General features: G+C 69.1%; 3 protein-coding genes across 13 annotated transcripts in view; 2 read left to right on the forward strand and 1 right to left on the reverse strand.

Annotated features, from left to right (window-relative positions):
• MROH1 (maestro heat like repeat family member 1) overlaps nt 1-4,125 on the forward strand; it is a 48,860-nt gene extending 44,735 nt beyond the window's left edge. For all 11 annotated transcript variants that reach the window (XM_083826350.1, XM_083826359.1, XM_083826360.1 and 8 more), the window contains 5 exons: nt 59-211; nt 338-472; nt 725-827; nt 1,797-1,862; nt 3,544-4,125. In XM_083826350.1, the coding sequence (XP_083682476.1) occupies nt 59-211; nt 338-472; nt 725-827; nt 1,797-1,862; nt 3,544-3,629 (543 nt within the window). In that variant the 3' untranslated portion in view covers nt 3,630-4,125. The remainder of the gene's footprint in view (nt 1-58; nt 212-337; nt 473-724; nt 828-1,796; nt 1,863-3,543) is intronic.
• A 2,073-nt stretch (nt 4,126-6,198) lies between these two features.
• Nucleotides 6,199-27,483, reverse strand: part of BOP1 (BOP1 ribosomal biogenesis factor) — a 52,773-nt gene continuing 31,488 nt past the window's right edge. Inside the window, exons 4-16 of the mRNA XM_083826365.1 lie at nt 12,711-12,865; nt 12,366-12,483; nt 12,182-12,283; nt 11,576-11,788; nt 10,778-10,939; nt 10,316-10,396; nt 9,868-9,937; nt 8,626-8,758; nt 7,988-8,168; nt 7,424-7,712; nt 7,195-7,279; nt 6,723-6,830; nt 6,199-6,531 (exon numbers count right to left, since the gene is read on the reverse strand). Of these exons, the coding sequence (XP_083682491.1) occupies nt 6,378-6,531; nt 6,723-6,830; nt 7,195-7,279; nt 7,424-7,712; nt 7,988-8,168; nt 8,626-8,758; nt 9,868-9,937; nt 10,316-10,396; nt 10,778-10,939; nt 11,576-11,788; nt 12,182-12,283; nt 12,366-12,483; nt 12,711-12,865 (1,851 nt within the window). The 3' untranslated portion in view covers nt 6,199-6,377. The remainder of the gene's footprint in view (nt 6,532-6,722; nt 6,831-7,194; nt 7,280-7,423; nt 7,713-7,987; nt 8,169-8,625; nt 8,759-9,867; nt 9,938-10,315; nt 10,397-10,777; nt 10,940-11,575; nt 11,789-12,181; nt 12,284-12,365; nt 12,484-12,710; nt 12,866-27,483) is intronic.
• SCX (scleraxis bHLH transcription factor) lies at nt 19,255-27,337 on the forward strand. Its single transcript, XM_083826371.1, has 2 exons — nt 19,255-19,916; nt 27,161-27,337. The coding sequence occupies exons 1-2, from the start codon at nt 19,398-19,400 to the stop codon at nt 27,197-27,199; spliced, it is 558 nt and encodes a 185-aa protein (XP_083682497.1). The 5' UTR covers nt 19,255-19,397; the 3' UTR covers nt 27,200-27,337.

Genomic DNA, 27,483 nt, shown 5'->3' on the forward strand with positions numbered 1-27,483 from the left:
AGGGGTGAGTTCACACCCCAGTGGAGTTCCCTGAGCCCTGCTCGTCCCCTGCCTGCAGGAGCAGCCCGGCCTCCGCCAGTCGTCCATCGTGCTCTTCGGCAACCTGACCAAGTTCAGCGAAGACGACTGCGAGGCTTTCTTCGAGCAGATCCTGAACGGGCTGGTAACGCTGCTGCTGCACCTCCAGGACCCCAAGCCTGAGGTTGTCAAGGTGAGTGCCCCGCTGCCCGCCAGCGGGCACCAGGGAGCCCCCCCAGCGTGGGGTACCAGCCTGGGGAGGCCACGAGGCGCTGAGCCCCCCGGCACACGCTGCAGCCTCCCCCTGTCTGTGCCGCAGGCCTGCAAATTTGCTCTGCGCATGTGCGGCCCCAACATGGGCTGCGAGGGGCTCTGCGACATGTTCCTGAACCACTTGCGGGAGGACAGGAGCCTGCACTACGGGGAGTTCATGAACAACGTCTGCAAGCACCTGGTGAGCGCAGCCAGAGCCCGCGGGGCCGGCGCCGGTGCTGCCCGTGGGGCTCGTGCTGGGGCTGCCGAGTGGGATCCTCGGGGTCCTGCCCGGTGCCCCTGTGTCCTTACGGGGACGTTCCCCCTCCCAGCCCAGTGTCCTGGGTGATGCTCAGCCTACCCAGCACCTCTGGGCTTCCAGGAGATGGTGCCAGTGCTGCAGGCAGCCGGCCTCGTGCCCTGCGTGACTCCTCTCCTGCCGCTTCTCCCCCAGATGCAGAGCTACCCGGAGATGCTGAATCGCCTGATTTTAACCAACCTGTTCTACTTCAAGAGCAACTGGGTGGACATCAGAGCAGCTGCGCCTATGTTCATTGGTAAGTCCTGCTCCCAAGCCTCTTGGGTGCAGCGTGGGTCTCCTCTTCCTAAAGGCTGGACGTGGCCATTGGGGGTGTCCTGGGGAGGCGTTCGGTGGCCGCTCCGCAGGGTGCGCAGCATCTGCCGTGAAAGCCCGTGGCCAGGGCACACCGTGGGTTGGGTGAGCACACACTGGAGGCAGCTCCTGAGCAGACCCCGTCCTGCAGCAGCAGTGGCCTGCCTGAGGGCTGCACAGACCTGTGCTGGACCTAGACCAGCTCATCCCATCATTGTAAAGATTTCCAGACTCAGCTTGCAGCATGCGGATGAGGTTACGGTGAGGTGAGCAGTGCGTGTCACTGCTTTATCGGCCAGAAGTGCTGCCTCAGCCCCGTGCTGTCAGCTCGGAGCAGTTCTGTGGTTGCGGCTGAGCCGTGTAACAGGGCAGGTGGTTCAAGCAGGAGTCATCCAGCAGTGCTGCTCCGCGCCCCGACCCTGGTTTTGGTGCTGCCCCTGGTAAAGCGGGAGCTGTGGTTGCATCCCAGCACCGAGGGACATCTGGGGCTGCTCCCGAGGCTTCACATCTCTCTCTGGAGCTCTCAACTCCTTTTTGAGGATACGGGTAGCAGCCAGCCTTGCTCTTACCCATGTAATACCGCAAGTGGTGTGAGGTTGTGCTGCTTTCAGTGGAGACCTCGGCTGCGCTGCAGGCAGACGTGCCCAGAAATGATTTAAGTGAGCTACGGGAGCTGCAGGAGGCAGAGGTGCTGGTGGGAGCCTCCTTAGGGCACATGTTAGCTGGGGCGGTGTGCGCACAACGGATATGTGGCCCCCATGAGCCCTTGTTGCTGGCTCTGCCTGACTGCACAACGTGCGGCCAGCAGGGACGAGTGACCCGGCGCCCTGCGAGCCTCTGTGACCTCCTTCATCGGTCCTGGGGGTTCCCAGCGGGGTCCAGACCAAGCCCTGACACTGAGCTTCTTCCTCAGGCTTCCTTGTGCTGCACGTGGACGAAGACCACTGCCAGCAAGTGGACCTGGACCAGCTCATCTCGGGTGAGTCGGTGCCCGCGGCTTGCACTGCCGGGGAGCAGGGGCTGGGGCTTGGAGCCGGAGCCCAGCCCCATGAGTTCGGGCTCCGCAGCGTGGGGCCGCGCCGTGCCCCAGGCTCCTGCTCCACTCTCGGGTGACGGGGCCGTGGCACGGGCAGCACCGTGGGATCCCTGGGAACAGCAGCTCGGGGCCTTGAGGCCATCACAGAGGGACGGGGTTGCGGTGGGACCCTGTTCCCTCCCAGATGGGCTGGGATCCAGCACTGCCTGCAGCCAGTGCCTGGGCGCATCCCTGGGTGTGCAGGGGGACTCGTGGGGGCACAGGAACGGAGCTGCGGCCAGGATGAGCCCAGCACCTGCAGGCACAGGGGACCGGGGCTGGCAAGTGAAGGCGCTGCCACAGGCCAAGCTGTTGGCACGGGGATGCTGCAGCAGGAGCAGTTTGCAGGCTGCGGGCCACGGGGTGAGCGGGTCCCGGGGCCGAGGCTGCAGCCCCTGAGCCCCGACCCCACAGCACGGCCCCGGTGCTGGCCGGGCACCGGCCCCGGGCACCGCCTGCGGCTCGCGTGGCATTTGCAGCGGCTTAGCGTAAGCAGGAGGGGACTTGCAGCGTTTGTTTGCAATGTGTTAACTGTTAAAAGGCAGAGCTGAGGCTCGTTACGAAGGGCTAATAAAAAGTCAAATTGAAGCTGGTGGCATTTTGGAGCAGAGTTAAGTAATTTTCCTGGATTTCAGGGATTTTTTCCCTGTCACTAGTGACCTCATAGTATATAGTAATGCATGGAAACTTTTGGATTGTTCCAAGAGAGCTTAAAAAACACTAAAAAAGGAAAAACTATCTTTCCGTTGGCTCCCTGAGCCCTTCCAGAAGAAAGAGGCCTGTCTGTTTGAAACAAGTGAAAGATAATCTGCGTGTGTGTGAGTAATAGCTGGAGTGAGCAGGCCTGGCTTGGGTTGCGCGAGCTTCCCGTATTGAGTGGATTAGTCGAGCGGGGTCCGGGGAGGGCTTCGGGCTCTCAGATTTACAGCCCGCCCCGGGGCACCCCCGCGGCCGGGCCGGCGAGGCAGGAGGATGCCGCGAGCAGGAAGCGAGCTGGCACATAAATCAGGGGAGCCTCGCTCGCCGCGGGAGCGGGGGGATTTGGAGGGAGGCGAGGGCTCTCCTGCGCCGGGTAAACAAGCTACTGGAAAAATATTATTATACTTTTACTGCTAGGAAAAACTACCTGGATTGTTTTCTTACTACCGGGAGCTGTTCCAGGCATTAGGAAATCGTGCTGATAGGGGAGGCTTGGCCCGGCGAGCGTCTGCACAGCCGCGCGGACCCGCGGAGGCTCGGCACCTGGCTCCAGCCCCAGACCCCCGTGCTGGGGCCCTTCCCCTCCCCGGGGTGCTGCAGGAGGGGCCTCCGGGTCGAGCCCTGACCCCGCGCCCCAGGGCAGGGCCAGGTCTCAGTGCTGGAGGGGGTCCCAAGAGGATTTAGGGTGCCTGTGCTTCCCCAGGCATGTGTGAGCTGGGGAAGGGGCTGGTGGGGAGCCTCTGGGGCCTGAGCAGGATTTCACCCTCCCTGTGCCCTGGAGGAAAGCCAGGCTGTGGCTTCGCCCCAGGCACGGTCCCAGCCTGGGGCCGGGGTGAGCGGCCGTGCCCCCGCAGCCCCCGGCATGTCCGTGCTCTGCTCCTTCCAGCCCTCAACCTGCTCCTGAAGGATCCCGTCCCCGCCGTCCGCATGAAGGTGGCAGAGACGCTGGGCCGCCTCGTCAGGATCCTGTGAGCCCCGGCTCCACCGCAGCAATAGTTGGGCGCGCTCCTCGCCACGGGCACTGCCACGTCTTCCCGCATCGAGCACGCGCCCGGGGCCCTGCTCGCCCTCCTTTGCGGCAGCTCCATCGTCTTCCTCCGCTCTCCGCAGCCCCCGGGAGCCCGCCTGGCCCAGTGCCTCCACCACTCCCCCTCAGGGCCTGGCTCAGCCGTGGCCCCGCAGCACCCAAAGGACACGAGGGACGAGGCTCCGGGGCAGGGGCCCTGGGTGGCAGCTCCCGGAGGGAAGGGGCCGCAGGCAGGCAGCGTCCCCGAGCCTCCCCGGCTCCCCCTGCAGCTTCTGCGCAGCCAGGACAGAGCCCGAGCCCTCCGCTGCCTCCCCCTCGTCCCTCCCTGCTGCTCCCCGATGCTGTACGCAGGGCCCCCGGGGCCCCGGTCGATGAATGTCACTGTCCTCTCAACACTCATGTACATAAACTTATTTTTAAATAAAGCTCTTCGCTCCTCAAGGCCCGGTGCTGTGGGAGTCGTTGCGGGGTGAAGGTTGGTCCAGCTGCCCCCTGCTGCTGCCTGGTTCGTTTGTGGGGCCGTTAATGAGATCGGAGGGCTGGGGTCTGGGTCGGAGCCCCGTGGATAACGCCTTACAGAGTGTGCTCGAGCCCTGTCCTCGTGGCAGCCTTCCCCCGAGCACCCAGAAGTGCCACTTGCGCTGTGTGCCCAGCAGGGCTGTCAGCACCAGTGTGAGCCCTGCTGTCAGTAGGGCTCAGAGTGAACAAGCCAGGGCTAGGAAGGGCTGCTGGGAGAGAGGCGGCGGTGCTTCGGGCCCTGCACGGCAGGGTTGGGGTAGAGCCTGCCTGGGCCTTGTTTGTGGGGCCCTTTCTGCGTACTCTGGGCCTGGCAGGGCTCAGCAGCACTTAGGTGTTTGCTGCGTGTGTGCATGTGATGGCACCTTTCCCTGGCTCATCCCCCCTGCCCCCCCCCGCTTCCTGAGCCCCCTCTTCGCCTCCTCTTCCCCTTGGGCTTTGCATGGAGAGGCTGTGCCAGCCTTTTCGGGGGACAGGGGCCCATTCTTTTTCCACTTGTTCCTGCTCTAGTCCCAGCCCTGCCTTGCTTGGCTCTGGCTGTGGCAGGGGAGACATTGGGGGGGGGGGGTCCCCTTGCAGGGGCTGTGCTGTGCCTGGGGGCAGCCCAGGAGAAGGAGCAGGGGCTGCGGGGCTCTGCCCTCGCCCAGACATGGGTGTGTGGTGGCTCCAGCCACGCTGAGACACCCAGGCCCCTGGGATGGGACGAGGTGGCAGCAACAGCACCCCAAAGGCACCAACTTTGTGCTCAGGGATGGCCGCAGTGCTGGGGCTCCCTGGGGGGGGGGGGGGCTGTGATCCCCCTGCAGGGTCTAGGTTCGGGCTCTGGGCTCACTGCGTTGGCCCCAGGATCCTTGCATCAAGCTCAGTGCCGGCTCCAGCCCAGGGCCCCTCTCTGGGACAAGCCCAGGTGCTGTGGGTCCCTGCTGCAGGGGTCCTGGGGGCCATGCAGGCAGCCCCCCCCCCCCCCGCCCCCCCCGGCAGCTTGGGCCGTGGAGGTTCCCGTCCGGTTTCCCCGGCCCCGCACGGCGGGGAGGGCCGGCGGCCGTGGCCGTCCTGGCCCATGGCCAGCGCTGAGCTCATGCACGGGATGAGCTCACGGTGGCTGCGGGACCGCAGGGTGCAGAGGGCAGCACGTGGGGGGCTCCTCCACCGGGACTGCGGGGGGGGAGCCCCCAGGGTGGGGTGGGGTATGGGGGGGCCCTGTGGGGGCTGGCTGCTCGCCGTGTCCCTGCTCTGTGTGTGGGGCTGCTCTGGCTGCTGCGCTGTGGGGCAAAGGGAGTTGGGGGGCACAACGCCACCTCTGGTGCGTGGCCCCAGCCCTGCTGCAGCCCAGGTGCTGCCGGGTCCCCGGGGACTGCGCGGGGTGGGAGCAGGATGGGGCCCTGAGGCCAGGCCAGGCGCTGCTGGCAGTGCAGAAGTGAGGTGGCGTGCGGCGTCTCCCCCCCTTCCCCAGCCAAACCTGACCCTGGTGGGGTGGTGGGGGCTGGGGCTGCGGGAGGGGGCAGGTGTGTGTGTGTGGGGGGGGGGGTGGAGACCTGTAGAGGGCTGAGGGCTTCATCCTGGCTTCTGCTCTGCCCCACATCACCTACTCCACCTGCCCCGCTGCCTGTCCTTCCCACCGCCCCGGGGAGGGCAGCACGGGGGCCCCCAGCCCCCAGCCCCAGCTCTCCCACACGCTGCGCTCGCTGCGAGGCCCAGGGCATTCCTCGGCTGCCCCGAGCTGCGTGGCCCCGCTGGTGGGGTGGCTCCCCCGCAGGTAACGGGGGGAGGCAGCCAGGAGAGGTCCTGCGTGTCCAATATCACCCCGCGGGAACGGTTCTGGTCCTGGGGTGAGTGCTGGGACAGGCAGGGGCAGCGAACACCACGAGTGCTCCACGGAAGGCCGGAGGGCACCGTGCTGGGTGGGGGAGGCGGCGGCACCGAGCAGGTTTTGGGGTGTCTGCATGTCCCCGTGGCCAGCCCAGGCCGAGCCAGCAATGCAGGACAAAGTGACACAGGTCTGTACCCAAAGAAGTTTAATAACAAAGCACACCCCCCCCCCCCCCCACGCCCCCCAGGAGTCTGTGCAGGAGCAGGGGCGCCGTTCCCAGCAGAGCGCGGTGGGCCCGGCGCTGCCCCCAGCCGCAGGGTGCCGGTGTCGGGGCACGGGGTGGGGGCACGCTGGCACCGCACAGCGACTACGTGAAGAGCCGGACGGTGCCGTCGGCGCCGGAGGAGAAGACCCAAGGCTGGGTGGGGTGGAAGAGCACATCGAGGACGCCCAGGTCCAACGTCAGCGCGTGGCCCTTCAGCACCTTCACGGGCACCAGCAGCGGGTTCTGCAGCAGGTCGCTGTGTGGGAGGAGACGGGTCAGCGCGGGGCTCTGCCTCCCTCACCCCACAAATGCTGCGCACCCCCTCCCTCCTCCCCAAACCCGAGGTGTGGGGCAGCCCAGCACCCCCAGCCCTGCAGCCCTGTGCTGCCACGGGGCTGTGGGAGGACAGGGGAGCTGACCCCGAAGCCCCGGGACTCCCCCACGCACTTGTAGACCATGCCGTGGCACACGATGACGGTCCCGTCGTCCGAGCCCGAGGCGAAGAGCGGGTAGTGCTTGTGGAAGGCCACGCTCCTCAGTGCTTTCTTGTGGTGCCTGCAGAGACCGCGTGCCGTCAGGGCGAGGGGAGGGTGCCTGCTGCAGCCCTGTGCGGGGCCAAGCTTTACAGACCCCAGGCTGTGCCGGGCACGGCCAGACACACGGAAGGAACGAGGGAGGCTGCAGCAGCTCGGAGCCCAGCCCGGCACCGAGCCCAGCGGCTTTGCCCTCAGTGGGCTGCCCTCACCGCCCCCACCACCGTGCTGGGCAGGGACGGCTGCTCCCGGCCCAGCCCCGACGGGCTCCATCCTGCTGCCAGTCCCAGGAGAGGGAACAGCCCCCGGGAAGGGGCCCTGGGGGCTGCAGGCAGGTTACCGGGGGACCCCGCGCGTGGGCAGCTCCCCGCAGGGCTGGGGCTCACCTCAGCAGCTGGTAGGGCCTGGTGGAGAGGTCCAGGTCGAACCAGGCCAGCTTGCTGTCGTAGCTGCCGCAGATGACGTTGTCGCCTGTGAGAGGGGGGGGGGCGCATTGCGGGGGTCACCAGCGAGCCCCACGCAGCCCCGCCAGCACCCAGAGCCCTGCCCGCGCCTCAGGCAGCCTGGGGCTGCTCCATCCCGCCTCGCTCCCGGGGGAGCAGGCAGGCCACGTACCTCCGGGGTGGATGGCCATGCTGGACACCCACTTGCAGTTCGCCATCAGCTTCTTGGTGAGCTCCTGCTTGAGGAGGTTGTAGACGCGGACGTAGCGTTGCGTGGCCACGAAGAAGTAGGGCCGGATGGGGTGGAAGAGCACGCACTGCACCAGCCCCTTGCTCTTGCGGAAGGGGTTCTGGCTCCAGCGCTTGCTGGTCTGGTGGATCAGCACTTGCATGTTGCTGTTGTCAGACACGACGGTGGCGAAGTAATCGCCCTTGCCGTGCCAGGTCACCTGCTTGAGGGCCTGCGGGGAGCAGGGTGGGAGATGGTCATGGGTCAGGCCCATCAGTGGGGCCACTGCCCACCGCCCCACCGCCCCTGCCCACCACCCCACAGCCACTGCCTACCGCCCCACCGCCCCTGCCCACCGCCCCACCGCCCCTGCCCACCACCCCACAGCCACTGCCCACCGCCCCACCGCCCCTGCCCACCGCCCCACGGCCACTGCCCACCGCCCCACCGCCCCTGCCCACCACCCCATGGCCACTGCCCACCACCCCACGGCCGCCCTGGCCCTGCCTTGCTGTGCTGCACGGTCAGCCGGATGCCTTTGCTGTGCTCCTCGATGGTGGCCGTGACCCACTGCACGGGCTGGACCCGCTCCTCTTCGGGCGGCACGTAGGACTCGAGCACCTGGTCGGTGGCCCCGTAGAGCAGCTTGTCCCCGAGGCAGGGGTTCACCAGCAGCACCGACTGCTCCCTGTGGCGTGGGAAGAGTGCAGGAGGGGTCAGGGCACTGCCGAGGGGAGGAAAACCCTCTGCAAGCCCTGCACGGTCACAGCATGGCCCCGGCACAGGGCCAGGACCGTGGGGAGGGCGGTGTAGGAGTCCGTAAGCCAGCCAGGCCCTTCTGCAGGCCAGGAAAGAGGCGGGGGTGTCATAGCCTCGGTGTCCCGGAGAGGCTGGTGGGGACCGAGTGGTTCTTCTGCAGAAGAATGAAGGCCACCAGGCAAGGTGGGCGGCAGGGTCACAGCAAGCAGAGGTGGCTTCGCGCACCGCAGTGCAGCCGTCCTCGCTGCTGGAGGTGCCACGAGGTTACAGGAGCTCCCTGGAGGCTGGACAGGCCCCAGGACAGGACGCCAACAACCCCCGGCTCCCGGAGCCGCTCCTGGCTGCACCGCGCTGGAGGCCAGAGGGGGCCACGCTGGGGCACTCACACACAGATGGCCACCAGGCAGACGGTGGGGTTGGGGTTCCAGGCGATGCTCTTCACCACGCCGCCCACGGGGAGCGTCTTCATGCAGCGAGCCGTGCACACCTCCCAGAACCGCACCGTGCAGTCATCGGAGCCTGCGGGACACCGCGGGGGGGGCCAGGTCAGGCATGGCTCCCCCAGGGGACTCCACGCTGCCACGGCTTGGCTCGGGGGGGCCGGGACGCATCCCCAGGCCGGAGGGAAGGGCAGCCCCGTGCCCCGCTCGCAGCCTTCGGGGAGGAGCCCTGGCAGCAGCAGGAGGGAGGCTGCAGTGCCCCCGCGCCGGCGATTCCCCACCAGCTCCTCAGCACGACAGCAGCTCCAGCACCACGAAGGCGAGACGTGACCGGGGGCTGCTGCGGGGAGAACAGGCCCCCTCCCCGCTCCCCCAGCACCGCGGCTCTGCCCGTGGTCCCCTCCTGACGCGCGCAGCTCCCGGCGCAGCTGCCGTGCTGGCAGCACGCCTGGCTCGGCTCGGCTCAGCTCGGCTCGGCGTGGCCCCGTCGAGCCGCGCGGGGCAGCCCCCGGGCAGGCTTTTCTGTGGGCAGCCGCGGCAGGAGCAGGTAGCGGCGGCGTGCCGTGTCCCCGCAGGTCGGGGTATTTTTAACGCCTGATCTCAGCCACTTTCCCAGCCCGGGGCCAGGAATTCCACGTTGTGCAACCGACCGACACCGCGGCCACCGGGAGCTGGCAGCCTGGAAACTCCAGCGCTATAAAAAGCACATGTGCCTTTGTGGGCTGTTAAACTGCCATCTGCTCTCAATCTCCAGCCTCCGGCCGGCCGCGCAGGGCTCCGCCATTCACTCCTCCAGCCTCACTTTCTCCACTGCTGAGCGGGAGGGACGCAGGCTCCAGGGTGGGGTCCCCGAGAGCGGCTGGAAAAACCCACGGAGCCTTCTGGAGGCGACGCGCCTTGCCGCGGGCAGCAGGACACCCGGTGCTGGCTCGGGCAGCCAGGGATGCTCTGGCCTCGTGCCCAGGCTCCCCCCCCCCCCCGTCCAGCACCAGCAGAATGGGGTGGGCTGGCTCCCCGTGGCTGGCAGCTCACGGGAGCCCCGGCCTTCACACGTGCAGGGGGCAGCCGAGCGGCTGCCCTGAGCCCTGTGCTGTTACGGGGCAAAGCTGGGACCAGTTCCAGCACCGGGGCTGGGCCAGTGGTGCCTGGTGTGTCTGGGATGCCCCAGTCTGGGCAGCGACTCCTTACCTGATGCCAGCCACTGCCCGCTGGGAGAGATGCTGAGGCAGCGCACCAGGCTGGTGTGCCCACGGTAGACCTGGGGAGGGAGACAGGAGGCGGGTGAGGGCCCCGTGACGCTACGCGACACCTCCGCGGGGACCTCCCCGCACTGCCACAGCAAGGGGACCCGTCCTCATCTGTGTGCCACCGACCCTGCTTCGGGACCAGACCCGGGGCCCTGCTTTTTCCTCGGGGCCGATCCCCGGCTCTGCCCACCCACGACGGTGCCGACCCCGTCCTGCCTCACCCGGGCTGCAGGGCCGGGCCTTTCCCCGCGGCAAGGAGGCGGCAGCAGCGCCCAGTATGGCGGGTACGGGCGTGCGGGCATGCCGTGCCCACCAGGACCACCTTGGGCATCCTGCTGCCACCGGGCACCCACGCGACCCCCCCCCCCCCCAGCTGCACACTGATTTACCAGCGCCTGGGTGGTCGGGAAGGGCTGCAGGTCCCGTGGCTTCGGCAGCTTGGGGATCAGGTCCTCCGGGTCCACGTTGACCTGCGAGAGAGGCACCCCGTGAGACACGGCCCGGGCCCCCGCCGCACCCCTTGCTCCGGAGCCGTGGGGCGGTGTGTGCGGGCTGCACGGCCCCGGGGACGGCAGACACGGGGGCTGCTGAGGGGCAGGATCAGGCCGGGAAGCGCGGGCTGTGGGCTCGGAGCGCTGCAAGCCCTTGTCCCAGCTCTGCTCCGGCACCGCCTGCAGGGGCTGCTGTGGGTAGGCGAGGGGCTTCAGGGGCAGCGGCCTGTGCCCCACAGCAGCATGACTCCTGCTCCTGGCTGGGTGGCAATGGGACAGGCACAGGAGCACGCCGAGGCCACTCTGAATGTCCCTGGGACACCGTGGGGAGGGGGGTGCTGGGGTCTGAGAGGCTCTCACCCGCATTTTCCTCTGGCGCGGGCAGAGGTAGAGGTCCAGGCAGCGCTCGAAGCGCTCCTGGATGAAGCGGGAGTAGGCGGGCACTGCCCGCAGGCACCGGTACTGCTGCGGCACGAAGTTCAGCTTCCGCTCGGCCGGCTCCTGCTGCTCCCAGGCCAGCTTCTGCGAGGTGGAGGCGAGGCCGGGTCAGCAGCGTGGGACGGGCGCTCCACGGCCCTCGATGCTGCCCCAGCCCTGGCGCATCCCCTCCCCAGCCGAGCACGAACCATCCCCTGGCTGGTGCCTCACCGCCCCACGAGACACCGCGACGCTCCCCGCTGCCCCAGCGCCTCCCTGTTCATCTCCAGCAGAGCCCCCCTCTGCCTGACCGGGTTTTGCTGCCTGGTTTTCCCCGAGCACCTGCTCTGGGCTGAAGGTGCCTCTGGCAGCAGTGTGCCAGGACGCAGCCCGCGCCAGGACCCCCGCTTCCCCGTCTGCCTGACCACGCTCAGGGCCCCTCCACCTTCCTCTGCTGCCTGGGAAGCCCCTGTACCAGCTCAGAAAACATTTCCTCTGTTCTCTGCAGTGATTCTCTTCTTGGGGCTTGTTTGAACCAAGGCAAGCCCTTGAGGTTGGACCAGCAGCAACCGCCCGGCTCCCCTTCCCCCCGCTCATCGCGACATGTCGGCGGCTTTCACGCTGGTGTCCCAGCACCCCTGGCTGCCCTCCCTCAGCACAGCCCTGCCAGGGTCCCGCTGCCTCCGCAGCTCCCCGCGTGCCCCCAGCCCTTTTTTCTACAGCTCCCACCACCCCCCCTACCTCCTCCTCGCTGAGCAGGTACTCGGGTGGGGGGTTGTAGGACTCCTCGTGCCCGGGCAGCTTCATCTTGGGGGCTGGCACGTGCATCTTGTGCCGGCCCAGGATGGAGTTGGGATCCTCGTGGGCCCAGAGGTCGTAGTACGTAGGTGTGTCCTCCTTGGGCTTGCGGGGCTTGATCCAGCCCATCTTGATGGCGTGGACTAGCTTGGAGACCTGTGGGGCAGGCACGGGTCAGCTCCAGGAGCCCCAAGACTCCGAACGCTTGAGGAGGGGGGTGTGGGATGGGAGGATGGAAACCAATGGCCCCGAGCACGGCTCTGCTGCTCCGGGAGCCTGGGGGGGGGGGCTGCACAGGACTGGAGCACTTGGCAGGGGTGGATACGGTGTGGGGGGATACGGTGTGGGGGGATACGGTGTGGGGGGATACGGTGTGGGGGGATACGGTGTGGGAGGATACGGTGTGGGAGGATACGGCGGGGACAGGACGGCTGCTGGGCATGCCTGGGCCAGGAGAGTGGCCGCAGCCACCGCCTCCAGCGCTGCTCAGGGCATGGGGCAGGCAGAGCTTGGCCGCGTGCTCAGCCGCGGTGCCGCCGGACCTCTCACCTTCTCCTTCTCGATGAGGGAGGGGATGAAGCTCCGCTTGTCCGCTGGGCGATTCGTCACCGGGTGGATCATCACCTCGTGGGTGAAGAAGTCAACGGCCGGCTGGGGAGACACAGGGACGCGTGGCTGCAGCGCGCAGGACAGGCCCCGCTCCGGGCAGCCCGAGCGCGTGCCGCAACCTCACCTCGTAGGGGTCGAAGTGGACGTCCCCAAACTGCCCCTTCTGGAGCCGCTGCACCAGGTCCACCTGCTCGTCTGTCAGCTTGATGTCTGCGCCCGTCATCTTGTCCTGCACCGTTCGCCTGCGGGGAACGTGACAGGGTGACAGGGCTCGGGCTCGACGGCAGCGCCCGTCCCCCAAGGGGGCTGCGAGCCCGAGCACCTTGAAGCCCTCGGCTCCTGAAGCCGCACGCGCCAGGAGCCACGTCGGGACCGGGCTCTGCAAGGCCATGGCCTGGGCTCCTGGCGCTTGTCCCACTGTCCGGACCCACTCCCCTCGTGCTGGGTGCTCCGGCGCGTGTCCGCTCACCAGTAGTCGGGGTTCTCCATCTTCTCCAGGAACTTGTCGAGCTCGTCCTTGTTGCGGATGGGCTTGTAGATCTTCTTGCCGTCCAGGTCGTAGCCGATGTGCGGGAAGTCCTCGTACCACTCCATGGGGATGTTGCCCACCGTGTTGCGGATGTCCTGGGGGAGGAGGCACGAGGGCAGCGTGAGGGCAGGGCAGGAGGCACCGCTTCAAGGGGATGGGTGCCAGGGGGGTAAGAAGGGAGGGCAGGATGAGCCCCTTGCCTCCCCCTCGGCCTCCTGGTCCGTGTGAGGGCACCGACGAGCAGCAGTGGAGGCCGGGTAAGCGCTCTGCCTGCAGAGGCTCCGCACCGCTCCCAGCGAACACCCCCACAAGCATCTCCCGCCCAAGCAGTGCCCAGAGCTGCCCCGGGATGAAGCTCAGGCTTCCTCCCTCCATCTCAAGGAAATCCCCACCTCGCATGATGCCCCCACACGCTGCTGGCGGCCGCGGCAGCACGGGAGCGGGGCTGGGGGCAGAGGGAGCCCCGGGCTGGGGGAGGCTGGGAGGGCAGTGACTGAACCCCGGAACTGCAGCGGGATGCGGGGGACCGGCCTGAGAGCCCCCCAGTGCCCTGCCCGGCTGGGGACAGCCCACGGGCCTGCCCCGAGCTGCGCTTCCTTACGGGACGTGCAGCGCTTGGGTCGGAGGATGCAGGCGTCAAGGCCAGCACCTCCCGGGCTCGTTTGCCACAGCGGGGTGTAAAAAGCTCCCGACAGCCCGGTGGCTGCGAGCACCGGGGCGCCGCGTTGGCTGCAGCCCGGCCTCAGCCTGCCGGGCGCGCGGGCAGGGGCTGCGGGCGGTCAGCAGCGCGGCTGAGCGCATTCCTGCGTCCGTCCCGCAGACAGCAGCGCGCCTCACATTTTCCGACGGCCGGGGCCAGGCCTGCTCCCCCTGCACACGCACGCACGCGCAGGCACACACGCGCCCGGCCGCTGCCGTTCCTGGCTGCCTGCAGCGGGAGCAGGCGGCTGCCCCCAGCGCACCGGGGGCTTCGCTCCTCCCTTCCCCTCCCCGGCCTCCGGGGTCCGCCCGTGGCCGTGGGTCCCAGGGCTCTGGGGCAGGAGCAGCCCCCGGCACCACAGGGGCCATCCGGCACCGCGGGCACGTTTTGGAGGTGCCGCTGAGCTCCCATCTCCTGTCCCCAGCGCCGGCAGGATGAGCTGCACCGGTCCCCATCGCCAGCCCGTATGGGGACAGGCCACAAGGACGAGCTGGCCCTGACCATCGACAGCAAACCCTGGGAGGGCTCCGTGCAGCCGCACGAGGGCAGGATGAGGCCCCCTGGCACCAGGCTCGCTCCTCACCTGCCCCAGCCGCATCCTCCCTGTCGGGGCTCGTGGGGTCGGGCGCGGAGCGAGGTCCCCCAGCATCTCCCCAGCAACCCTCGCGTTACAAAACGCAGAGACCCCGTCCCCAATTACAAACACACAGGGAGGAGGTGTGAACGTGACCTGTGCCCCCCACACCCCGCAGTCAGGGGTCACCCTCACCCCGCGGCACCATCTGGTCCCCATAAACACTTGCAAGCTGCACAGAGCCTCCACGGAAAGGCGCCAGAAGCCCCGAGAAGGCAGAGCCGGGGGGAGCCCCCCGGGCCACACCGGACCCATCCATCACTCTCCGAGCACACGTCAGCGCAGGATGTGCACAGCCCCAAGGGGAACCGACCAGGAACTTCCCCATCCACATCGGCACGGGGACATGGCCGGGACCGCAGGGCTTCCTGGAGCAACGCGGCAGAGCCCCGGCATCTGGGCTCCCCTGGGGCACTGCTCGCTGCTGGTGCGGACAGACGGACACTGGGACATCGGCTCTGCAAGCCTCAAAGCATGGTCAGCCGCAGGAAAGCCACTATCCAGGAGTGCTCAGGGCGCTCCAGGCTCTGCAGCCACCTGCCCGTGGGCGTCCCCACGCTCAGGGCTCCATCCAGCACCCGCTCCTGGAGCTGGGGGAGTGCGAGGGGGCCAGGGACAGCCGGGGCTTGGCGCAGGCCCTGTTCCCAGCACCGAGCTTCACACCGAGGCGCCCACGCAGCGCTGCGAGGCACGGAGAGGTACCACCGTCTGTCACGGGGATGTAGGGCCGTCTGTCGTGGAGATGTAGGGCCGTCTGTCTGGCTGCGCCCCGACACACTTCCACCAGCAGCACGTGCTCCCAGAGCAGCACACCCACGTGCTCTCACTGCTTCACGGCTCAGTCAGGTGCAGAAGTCCCCACCGGCAGCAGCAAGGCCAGGGACACTCCAGCAGTGCCACACACGTGGCACGGAGCCAGGCAGGGGCTCCCCAGGCCGGGCAGGGGACGCGGCAGCCCCAGCGGAGCCTGCGGGCGTTGATGCCGGAGCCGTGGTGGCTCCGCTGGGGCTGCGCAGCGCTAGGTGCATCTGACGGCGGTGAGGCAGACCGAGAGGGCACTACAGGATCTGCGGCCCACAAGGACCAACAGATGCCCGGGTGCAGGGGCAGGGATGCAGATTCCCGCTCTGGGCTCTACGGCCAAGAGCAGCTTTGCTTTCTCTCAGCTGTTCCCTGCGTGACGCCCTCCTCGCCTCGACGCACATCCTCTCCAGCTCCACCTGCCCGGGGAAGGATGTGCAGGGGGGTGGCTCCAGCCGTGCAGCAGGGCGAGCTGCAGCCCGCAGCCGCAGCGGCGCAGCCGGCGTAGGAGCAGGCGTGGGTTTTTACCGGCCCGGGCTGCTGCGCGGGGAGCGCTGCCGGGCCTGGAGCCTGGAAGCCCAGACTGGGCGTCTCTTCCCGAAGGCCAGCTCCAGCTCCGCCAGGAGCTGCGGACTTGACGCAGGAATCCCTGGGCGAAGCTCTTGCCAGGAGGACAAACAGGATCACATCAGGCCTGGAACATTTTCCCCTCCAACACGAGCCCCAGGGTCCCGTGTCTGCTCAGGCGGTGCTGGCCCCGACGGCGCGCGCCTCGGCGTCAGGCTGCCAGGGCGTGCGGGGCCGAACCTGGCGCTGCCCCGTGCGGCACTGCCCGGGCTGCACCTCCGGCACGGCCGGGACAAGACGGGCTCAGCGCCACCAGGATGCCCCAGGGGCTCGCCCCATCCATGGCGCTACGTGCCTGGCACGGACACCCCCCGGGACCACGGGGAGGCCCCGCGCGGTGCCCCCAGCTCTGGCTGTCCTCCAGCAGGGAGCAGACCCCCGAGCGCCGACGGTGCCACCAGGCAGGTCGGCAGCCCCCACAAAATCCCGCAGGGACGCACAACGCCTGGGCTGCCCCACGCCAGAGCGTGCTCCCCGTCCCCCCAGCCCTGCGGCGGGGAGGAAGGAGAAAATTCCTCCCAGACAGAGCTTCCAGCGGTGCGAGGCAGCCCGGTAGCCGCGGCCCCGTCCCTCCCCCTCGCTCCCCTCCCACCCACCCACTCGGCTCGGCTCCGCTCGCTGGGCTGCCTCCCGTGTCGTTAACACATCGCCTCCGGCGAGCCGCGTCCCGCGAGCGAGCGCGGGGGAGTCTGGAGCCCCGGCGCGAGGGACTGCCGTCACTCAGCCTCACGTCTGGAAGTTGTTCTTGGATGGGCCCTGGGCATTCCTAGACGCACATTCCTGGCAGCTGGAGAGCGTCGTAGGAAAGATTCTTTTCTTGAAAATATCCGGTCCACGTGGAGGAGAAAGGGGACGGGGCAAGCGCAGCCATCAGCCGTCGTGCCCTCCACACCCCGGGGGCAGCGGGCAGGTGCTGGAGGGCTGGGGGCTGCGGGGGCTGCAGGAGCAGAGCTCGATGGCCCCGCGGGTGGCCACAACCCGGCACCCAGCAGGGCCGGAGGCCGCTCTGCGCCCAAGCAGGCTGCCCACGGGGTCCTCGGGGGTCCGGCACAAGCACGGGGCCCCTCTGCGGGAGCAGCTTCACAGAGCCTGGGCTCAGGGGGCTGCAGGAGAGGGGCACCCCAAGGACCCCCTCCTGTACGGGCCGTGGGGCTGCTGGCGGGGAGCTGGGCAGCGTCCCGGGGGTTGGCAGACTGGGGAGGGCTCAGGAAACGCCCGGCTGCCCCCAGTCCAGCACCGGGGCCCAGGGAGCAGAGGGGAGGCTGCGGGCGCTGCAGGCAGCACCTCCGCAGTGGAGCAGCGGCGTCACTTCGGGCGGACGGGCCAAACCTCCAGGTAATAAAACTGGGGCAGGGGCCGGATCGCAGCGGGGAGTCTCAGGCTCCTCAGCTGTGCCGTGCAGCCGCGGCCTCCCGGGGACGAGGCGCCTGCACCTCGCTCTGCCGGCCGGCCAGCGCTGGGGAACGGTGCCCAAAGCGGGACATCACGGGAGCTGCGGGAAGCCAGGAGTGCTGCGGAGCCTGGGGGCTGGGACGATCGCCGGCACCAAATGCCTCTGCTTTAATTAAGACCGGGACCTTGAGCCAGTGTCAGGGCTGGTGCTCTGGCCAGAGCCCAGCACTGCGCGTCACCTGCGGACGGGGCTGCTGCCACCCGCCCGTCCTACGTGGGCAGGAGGGCTGCAGCCTCTCCTCCCCCTTCTTCTCCTCCCCTAATTCCTCCTCCTCCTCCTCCTCCTTCCCCTCCTCCTCCCCGGAGCTGGGCCGCGGGGATACGGACGTGCTTCTCACCAGGAAGGACAGCGCAGGGAAAGAGCCTGGGGATTACACTTGGATGGAAGGTGCTAGAGAAAAGCAGGATCATTAGCAGAGCTAAACGAAAGCAGATGCCTACAGGAGCCTGGGCTTCCAAAGCACACATGGTGAGCGCCCAGCGCCGTGGAAGGGGATGACAGTGGCTTGGATTCCAGGAGCTGCTGGGGCCGCTGATGAGCTGCGGCAGCACGCTGCAAAGGTGAAAAAAGGCGCCAGCAGGGACGGGTGGCGGAGCTGTCCCCGGGTCCCTGCTGGGACCACGCGTCCCTGGGGACCGTGCTGGCCTGAGAAGCCATCGCCCTGCGAGCTGCACCTGAAGGGGGCCGGGTCCGAGCGGCACAGCACCAGGCTGCCCGGTGCGGCCCCACACGGAGCGGGGACGGCCGTGCCGTGCGGGGACAGCAAGGTCTGCCGGCCGCGAGCACCGCGCCACCCCGCTCCCGCAGCCCATTTTAGGAGGTTACGGAGCTCCCTGCCAGCCCACGGGCACAGCGCTGCCTGCCCCAGCTCGCGGGACCCAGGCTGGGTGCGGGGTGCCAGCCCCACACCGCAGGGCCAGCTCCACGGCTGGGGGGGCTGCAGGGACTACCCCGCGCCTGGCTGTAAGCGGGGCCGACCCTCCCTGCCCGCCCCCTGCCCCAGCGCACGCAGGGCAGCAGCTGGGCCAGCAGGCTCTGGAGCAGCCTCGGGGCACCTCTGTGTGCCCGAGCCCGTGACCTGCCCCATAAAATCAAGCGGCTCTGGGGCCGCACCAAGCCTGCCCAAAGCCGCCACTGAGCCAAGAGCCCCGCAGAGCAGAAACTGGAGGCTGGGTCTCCCCCAAGCCCCACGCTCACCGTTAAGCACCGGAAAGCCCTGGCTTCCTTTGGTCACGGTCTGGGGAGCCCGGGCTGCCCCACGCGAGCGGCAGCCGATGCCTGGCCCTGCTCGATGCCTCCGCTGCGTGCCCCGAGGTTCTGGTCGAGCTGCCGGCACGTACGGGACGAGTGCAGGGGGGAGCAGGGGCAGTTTGCAAGGTCCGGCGCTGAAGCAGGTGCTGGTGTCAGCGGGCTCAGCAAGGCCCACGAGGTTACGGGGACAGGACCGGGCACCGCGCCCGGATGTGTCTGCCCGGCCCGTAGAGACTTAACGGGGGCTGGAGATGTCTGGGGGGGAAATGAGAGCAGCCGGCTGTGCCAGCAGGGAGCTGCTGCCTCGGCCGGGGTGGTGCTGGGCAGCCCCTGAAGGGTTAATTCCTCCCTCTCTGCCCCATTAGCAGCAGCAGGATGGATTCGGCTGGGCTGTGGGGAAGGGGGGGCGAGCCCTGGGGGGGGGGGCTCTCCCTGCAGGGACTAATCCTGACCCGCAGCCCCCCCGCCTGGGGCAGGCAGCCCCAACCCTGGCCACCTCCTGGGCATGTGGGGCTGAGCAGCCCCCCCCGCCTCAGCAGGCAGGGTCCCCGGGACCCCCAGCAGGGACCTGCGCCCACCCGCAGCCCCACGGGTGAGGGGCTGCCCCAGCCCACCCGTGCTGGCCGAGGCCCCAGGCCGGCAGGTGAACGGCGACAAGTGCTTCGAGCCGGCTGCCGGGGGGCTGCGGCCGCCCCTGCCCGCGGGCAGGACCCCACTGAGCCCGGAAGGGTTAAGCCCCCCCGGGACGGGACGGGACGGGACGGGACGGGATGGAGGGTGAGCTCAGGTAGGCGTGAGCCTGCGGCTGGGAGCGAGCGGGGCTGCTGCGCGGAGGAGGGGCCTGGCTGACCACTGCTGGTGCTATAAAACTCCCCGCTCCTGCCACGCTCGGCGCCTTAAGATGCACATGTGTCGGCAGGGGAAGCGGCAGCGCTGCCTGTGAGGAGCCCTTAACCCGTTGCGCGCGGCGAGCGCTGGCGGGGAGCCGGGCCCGGGGCCCCCCCGCCGCGGCGCCTCCCAGCCGGAGCCTTCCCGGGGCCCCCCGAGCCGAGCCGGGGCCGCAGCATGCGCCAGCGGAGCTGAGGCCGCCCGCAGCAGGAGGAGGTCGGCGGCGGTCCCCAGGCGGCTCCCCGGTGCCCCTCGCCGCACGCGCGGCCCACCATGTCCTTTGCCATGCTGCGCTCGGCCCCCAGCCGGTACCTGTACCCCGAGATCAGCATGCTGTCGGAGGACGAGGAGAACGGCAGCGAGAGCTCCGGCTCCGACGAGAAGCCCTACCACCTGGACGCCGACGGCTACGGCCTCAAGGCCGGCAAGCGGAGGAGCGGCAAGAAGCCCAACCGGATCAGCAGGGAGCCCCGGCAGCGGCACACGGCCAACGCGCGGGAGCGTGACCGCACCAACAGCGTCAACACCGCCTTCACCGCCCTCCGCACGCTCATCCCCACCGAGCCGGCCGACAGGAAGCTCTCCAAGATCGAGACCTTGAGACTGGCCTCCAGCTACATCTCCCACCTGGGGAACGTGCTGCTGGTGGGGGAGGCGTGCGGGGACGGGCAGCCCTGCCACACCACCCCGGCCTTCTACCACCACGGCGGCAGCAGCCCCCCCGCGCGCGACACCGAGAACTCCCAGCCCAAACAGATCTGCACTTTCTGCCTCAGCAACCAGAGGAAGCTGGTGAGTGGCCGTGCGCCGTCCCGCGGGGCTTTCGGCCGGAGGGGGGTTAGGGAACGCCGGGGGAGCAGAGCCGTCGGAACGGTGTGGGAGAGGGAGAGGGGGACGGCAACGGGGCGGCCCCGGGAGCAGCGCAGGCACGAGCAGGAGAGCGCGCCGGAGCCCGTCGGCAAGCCCAAAACCTAGGCACGGAAAATATGGTGCCTCCCTCTACCCCGTCCAGATTGGTGCCCGAGCCCCAGCAGCTGCCTCCGAACACTGCACGCCGAAAGGCGAAGGGACGGGAGATCGGGAAAGCCTCTGAGGGTGAGATTTTAGGAGCTGGAAATCGGAGGCACAGGGGAAGGATGCGAGCCAGGAAAGTCTGCACCTCTGCTCCGGCGGAGCGCAGGCAGCAGGCGCAGAGGCGAGAGCGACTTGGTTGTGGGGCTGGCCACGGCCGCGGCTCTCAGCCCCTCGGTGCCGGTGGCCAGATCCCCGCGTCCACTGCCAGAGCAGGGCCTGGGTCCTGGGGGCTGTGCCGGGAGCCCAAGGGGCCGCAGGGATGGGGGGAGCGCCACTGAGCACCCCGGAGGACCGCGGGGATGAGCCCTCGGGAACCTACTGGCCACAGGCACCAGCGGGTCTCGCCGGGCGAATGGGAGCCGTAACGCCCCGGCCAGCCCCGTTCCCCAGGGAATCCTCCACTTCCCCGTGCCCCCAGGGGAGCGCCGTGCTCCCGGTGCCCCCGCGGGCAGCGCGGCCTCGTGCCAGGACCAGGCTCCCAGCAGAGGCTGCCAGCCTGGCACCAGCGTGGCCACGGGGGCTGCCAGGCCTGGCGTGGGCATCGCTGCCCGCGGAGGGCAGGGGGAGTGGGGCGCCTGGAAACCCACCCTGTGCAGCGGGGCTGCGGGGCTGTTGGGGTGAGTGCCACCGGCCGGGAGAGGCGAGAGCCACAGCCTGCCTGGCACGTCCTTGCCAGCCCGGCAGATCTCTGGTGGCGCAGGGGACACAAAACCTGCCCCCAGAGCGGTGGGCAGGGAGCGAGGGGCGGCGGGGGCTGCAGCCTTGCTCGGGGCTCTTCACGCACGCAAAGCCCAAGGAGAAGAGGGGGCTCGGGAAGCAGGGCCGGGCAGAGCCTGCGCTGAGCCCTGGGTGTCTGGGCTTTAAAATCCTCTCGGTCTCCAGCACGTCGCAGACGGTCTCTGGCAGGCCAGAGGTAAAGGCGAGCGGGGGAGCCGAGGCAGAGGCGGGGGGCCGGCCGCCCGAGCCGTGCATGCACGCTCCTCCACCGCTTGAACCCGTTTAACCCCAGTGAGTAACGTCCTGAGGAGGGAGACGTCTTTGTGGAGGATTCAAGGCTCATTAAGCATGAAGCAGTGGCGGTACAACCAGCCACGAGCAAACTCCAACAGCTTGAGTATTTCAGAGCAGGAAAACCCCAAACCCCGTTAATCCTCCTCGCGCGTCCTTTCCAACTCACTCGAGCAGGAGACTGACCTGGGACCCGCAGGCAGGAGGGAACGCCGCGAGGAGCCCTTCTCTCTGCCAGGATTTACACCGACCACCCTTAGGTCACCCGAGAGGAGCAGACGGGCTCTTCCCTCTCGGGCCACAGGCACCAAGCGCTTCCCCTGCCCTTGGCCTTCCCGAGCACCAGCATCGACCTCTCCCCGGGGGCGAAGGACGCAACCCGCAGGCTGCGCAGTGCCCTCGCGCCCCAGCGCCACCCTCGCCCGCCTCCCCTGCAAGCTGAGCCAGCGTTACCCCCGCCGAGAAACAGAAGCTGCAGGTGGGGAAGCTCCTGCAGGGCTGACCTGGAAAATTCCCCACTTGCAGCTGCCAGCCCGCTCGGAAACCTCCGGTATCAGCTTCAAAGATCGAGCGCCCTCCGCCTCCCTCGCTGCTGTTGCCGCTTTTGCATCAGCTCCTATAAATCCCCATCGCCACTTTTGCACCCGCTCCTGGCTCAGGCTCCTGTGCGGGAGCAAACCCCAGGGCTGACCCGTGCCAAGGCGCAGGGGAAGGACAAAGCGGTGCAGGAACCCCAGGCCCAGGCGGCCACCTCCCTTCTGCAGCTCTTCTGGATAAACCTCCCCGAGACCGGGCGCCCAGCGGCGGTCAAAGGGGACGAGATCCTTCGGTTTGGCTGAGAAGTGGGCTAGTTTTGGGACTGCACGGACCCTGCCTACGCATTCGGTCTGTGCTTGAGATTTTACAGGCAGATAACAACTCGATAGGTTTTATTGTGTGTTAAACGAATAAAATAAACCATCCTTTATCAGGAAGGCATTCTGACAAACGGCGAGGAAATGAAAGCAATCTCCTCTGGAGCTGCAAACACGGCGCAGCTGCACCTCCCAGCCCCTGACCCCGGCTCTCGGCAGCCGCCGGCCCCTCGGGGGAGGCCAGCCCCGCGTGGCACCGCTCGCCCACGCCACGCACCCAAAGCCGTGCCACCACCCACGGGCGCCAGCTCCAGCCTTCGCCCAGCACCCGCAGCCTTGGTGTGCGGGAGCTCCAGCACCCACAGCTCCAACCCCCTGCCCACAGGGGAGGCAGGGCGAGACCCCCCCCAGACACAGTGGCTTCGCTCCCCACGGAGCGTTATGGGGAGCAGGCGGCCCGTGCTGGAACGCGGCTTGCCCTGCGCTGCCGGGTGCGCAGGTCAGAGCGCCCCGTCCATCCCCACCCAGCAGCGTTCCCTTTTCCACTGCCTCTGTTGTGCTTACGTGTACGGATGCCGCTTCGACCAGCGCGACCGCACGCCGCGGCGCCTGTCTGCCTCTGGCTCTCCGGTTTGCCGCAGGAAGGGCTCCTTAGGGCAACCTCGTGCGGGATGCCCTTCATGGGGCTCCCGAGCAAGCCCCCACATGCTACTGCCCTGAGGAGCCCCTCTGCCACCGGTTGTCCCCAGCTGCTTGGAGACCGCTGTGCCGTGCCGTGCCGTGCCGCACCATGCTGTGCCGCGCCACGCCGTGCCGTGCCGTGCCGTGCCGTGCCGTGCCGCCCCTCCCCGAGCCAGCCAGCAGTGGCAGACATCTCGGCGCGCACCGCGCTGCTGCAGCTGACTGACCGCAGCGTCCTCCTCCCCAAAAGGCCCAGCGCCTGCCCGGCTCCCAGCCCTCCCCACTGCCCTGCGCCGTCCCCATCCCGAGCCTGCAGGAGCCCTGCGGTGAGGGGTGCCAGGATGAGGGCTCGGGTGGGATGCTGAGGCTGCTGTGGCACCCCGAGGGACACGGGGACAGCATGCGTTCTGTGGCAGCACGCTTTCTGCAAGCTCTTCTGAGCTGGGTCTTTGCCTCGTCCCACTCTTGCGGGCAGCGCGGCGCCTCGGCGGGCACGGGGCTTGCCTGGATTCACGCCGCGTGACAGCCCAGCCTCGTGCCCTGGCATCCTGACGCCTTCCCCCAGGGACTTTTCCCTGCCTGGCCAAAACCACTGCCATCTCCCTGGATAAAGCCTCCCCAGAAATGTGCAGGGGTCCGCTGCTGGCTGGAGAACGGCCAGGCCCTGCTGAGGGGCTGCCCAGGCGGGCGGCTGCTGGGCTTTGTGCCAGTCCCAGCTCTAACTAAAAGGCCAAAACCCACTCGGGGGTTGGACTGCGCCAGTCAGGGCGCGAGCAGGAGGGAGGCGAGGCCGTACTGGTAGGGGCAGCGCGTTTGCCACGTGCGCGCGTTGCTGCAGGACCGCGCGTAGGCAGGTGGCAGGGACGGACGGGGCAGTCCCTCATCACCAGGGACCTGCGACCCTGCGGGCGGGGGTCCCGGCTCCCCTCGCGAGGACAACGTGCGGGTGGACGGGACGGCTCCTGGTGCCACAAGGCGCAGATGCAGGCAGTTGCTGCAGGCAGGCGCAGGGACAGGGAGCGCAGGGCTGCGGACGCCACGTCCCCGCCGGTGCGCGGGGCCCGGGAGCAGCGGTCACCACCGACACCACCAAGAGCTGGCGGGGAGCGGGGCGTGACCGCCCCCACGGTGTGCTGGATGAGAGCTGGCTCGTCACCACCCAGCCCCTGGGTTCCTCTGGGGGTGCCGCCCGTGCTGTCCCCTCCGGGACACGCGGCGCTGTGGGGGAACCGTGGCTGCGTCTCCTCCAGGGAGCGCGTCGCGTGGCAGGGCTGCTGGGAGCAGCCACGGCGCGGGGCAGCACTCGGGCAGCCTGGGCTGGGGGGAGGACCGGGGCCAGTTCAGCACAAAGCCCACGTCCGAGCACGGCCTCCTGCTGATGTGCCCAGGGACAGGGCCCCTCGCGGCGCTCTGCGTGCCCGCAGCCCTCACCACACGCACGGCCCCGCCGCCTGCGTGGCGCAGAGCTGTCGCGGAGGGGATCAAGGGGCAGGAGAGCATGGGGACGGGGCACGGGGACAGCTCAGCCAGCTCAGTGCCAGGACTGCACGTTGATAAAGGAACGAGGGACACGCGTCCAGCGTCGGGCACGCTGATAAAGGAACGAGGGACACGTGTCCAGCGTCGGGCACGCTGACTTCTGGAGCAGGAGCACGCATTGGCAAGGGAGCAAACCGGGGAGGGGGCACTGAGACCACCGGGGAGCTGAAAGGTGTCACAGGGGGAGCCAGGGGGATGGGGGCAAAGCCCCGCAGCAACGCCCCGCTGCTCCCACCTCTCACCGCCTGCACCCCGCGCCCCGGGGGCTGCCCCACGGCTCCGTCTGCAGGGACGGACACAGTCCTGGCCCCGAGCACTCCAAAGGGGCCACGGGGCTCAGGATGAGCCCGGTCCAGGACAGCCGAGCCTCCCTTATCCCACTGGAGCCGGGACAACGCCGGTGCTCGGGGCGCTGCCCTGCCAGCCTGCAGGCCTGCCCCTCGTCCCAGGCACGGCCAGGAGGGCTGCCCTGCGCCGGGGGCTGCCCGGGGCACCAGGGCTCTGCACCCAGCCAGGGCCGAAGGGCACCGTGCCCCTGGCCCAGCCCAGCTGGCAAAGCCGAGGATTTGTGCCCGGGTCTGCCCATCGCCGTGGGGCAGAGGTACCGCGGGGCAGGCTGCCGGAGGGGACCTGCGGGTCTGCCCCCTGCCACTGCCCCCGCCTGCACCCACTGCCTGTGGGGAGCTGCAGGGCGCTGGCAGGGCGCAGCACACAGCCCCTGTCCCACTGCGGGACACTGGGCAGCGGGCTCCTCACCTCCCTCGTGGGGCACGGGGCAGAGCGGTGCTGAAGCCTCCCGAACGTGAGGACAGGAGGGGTGAGGACAGCTCTGCCCTGTCCCACCTGAAGGAGCCGGAGGGGGCTCCTCAAGGGGACCGGGCACGGCGCTGCAGCAGGGGAAATAGGACCGGGGCTCTTCCTCTGTCCCAGGACAGGACCCTGGGAAGGGCGACGCACAAGGCCGGGGGCTGCCTGCAGGGACCCCGGGGACTGGCGAGGGGCCCTGCCAGCGTGGCTGGCGTCACCGCGCCCCGCGGCACAGATGAGGCCAGCAGAGGCTGGAGGCCAGGCTCCGGGGAGGCAGCGCTGACGCCGAGCCTCGGCCATCGGCGCAGGAGCTCGGCGGCACCAGGAGGGCGAGGACACCGGGGGACAAGGACGCATCCCAGGGGGTTTGCTAAACAGAGCGTGGGTGAGCGGCGGCGACCTGCCAAAATGCTGGGACCCAGGTCACCGCCGGCTGCACCGCGCCGGCCCCTGACCCGTGGGCTCGTGGCTCAGCTCCCGGCCAGGGACTCGCAGCCTGAGTCAGGGCTGGGATGGGGACGGAGGGAGGGAAGCGGGAGCAGGGCGATGGCTCTGGGCTGCTGACCCTGCAGCCCCTGCCTGCCATGGCTGCCTCCCTGCCGTGCTGAGCTAGGCGGTGGGGCGGCGAGCAGGACGGGCAGAGCCGAGCCACGCACCGGGTGCCCCCGGGACGCTGCCCTGGGTCTGCGCCCAGCGCCCCGCGCGCTCAGGGCAGCGCTGCCGGAGCCCGGGGCAGAGCCCGGCGCCGTCCCCCGCTCCCCCCACGGTATCTACAAGATGGGACGGCTCCGCAGCCCTGTAATTTACTGTTCCTGCTGCACTTAATGGCAGCGGAAAGGCAAGGTGATAGGGGAAAAAATATGAGGCGGGATTTTCCGAATCCCCATTTCCTCTCCAGACAGCACAAGAACTCCTGGGGCCTGAACATCTGGGAAATTTAATTTTACCATTTCTGAGCTGAACTCCCCTTCCCCTCCCCTCCCCACCCCCGGTAACAAAGGAAGAGTCAGAGCAGGGGCCGCACGTGCAGCCGTGGGGGAGGCTGCACCGCCGACACGCCGCGGGCCGGCCCCGGGCACGGCCTCGGCCGGGCCACGCTGGCAAGGCACGCGCGGCACGGAGAGGGGCACGTCCCCCAGCCCCCAGCCCCCGACGGCCACGAGCCCTGGCAAACTGGAAACGGGAAGCACCAGCCCTGCCTGCGCCCACCTGCCTGGGGCGGTACCGGTGCCGGTGGCACTGTGCGTGGCGGCAGTGGTGGTGCTGGGGGCGGTTCGTGGTGCGGTTGGTGGTGCTGGTGGTGGCGGCGGTGCTGGTGGTGGTGCTGGGGGCGGTGATAGCGGTGGTGCTGGTGGTGCTGGTACAGGTGGTGCTGGTTTGTGGTGTGGCGGCAGTGGCGGCGCTGGTGGTACCGGCGGTACTGGTACTCGTGGTGGTGGCAGCGGTTGTACTGGCGGAACCGGCGGTGGTGCGGGGCTGCTCTGGTGCTGGAGGGCTAAGCCCGGCTCGCGGCCCGGCCGCCACCGCGGGGCTGCCCGGGAGGACTGCTGCTAGCAGCAAGTTTGCCGCGGGCTGCGGACGGCGACACACGGACGGGGACGCGTCGGTGCTTTGGACACCTCGGCAGAGCGCACGGCGGTCCTGGTCCCGGGAGCAACGGGTGCAGGGACAGGGACCGGAGCCCTGCGGCAGGTGCTGCTCCCTGCACCTTGGTGGGGGCAGAGGCTTCTGTCCTGGGGGGGCTCGGGGGGAAGGCGGCTGCACGGGAGAGCGCCGCGGAGGATGAGCGGGAGCAGGGCGGCAGCGCCCGGTGTCCCCGGGGTGCGGGCGGCAGTGGGAGCACCTGCGGGAGCGGGGCTCTGCAGCAGGCACGGCTCGGTCCCGCAGACCCCCCCCGGGCTCCTGGGACACGCGGGGGGCGACGATTCGGAAGAGCGGGTGCGGAGCTGCCGCTGGCCTCTCCTGCCAGGCACCGGCGCGGGGGGGAGCGAGAGGCTCCCGGCCGCCGCCAGCGCTGGCAAACCTCCCGGCCCCAGGTGTGTTTTCTTAACTCGGCCTTCCCCCTCTCTGCAGAGTAAAGACCGAGACAGGAAGACGGCGATTCGGAGCTAGATGATCCCACTCTTCAGGAAGGACGACACGGAGGAGCAGAAGGAGGAAGGATGGAAAAGCCACACACACAAAACCACAGCCACGGACACTCCCGCCTTCACCCTGCTGCTGGGGACGGCCGCACGGCGTCACCCACAGGACCTTGCCCCGACCGGACGCGTGCCTGGGGAGCGGCCGGAGGGGTGGCCGCCGACGGGAGGCGGCCGCGGGGGCGGCAGGACTCCGTGGGGCCGGAGCAGCGCCAGTCGCGGGGACGCCCCGGCGCTCCCTGGACCGGGGGTCCC

The sequence above is a fragment of the Anser anser genome (genome assembly GCF_964211835.1).
Source record: "Anser anser genome assembly, chromosome: 2".
Lineage (NCBI taxonomy): Eukaryota > Metazoa > Chordata > Aves > Anseriformes > Anatidae > Anser > Anser anser.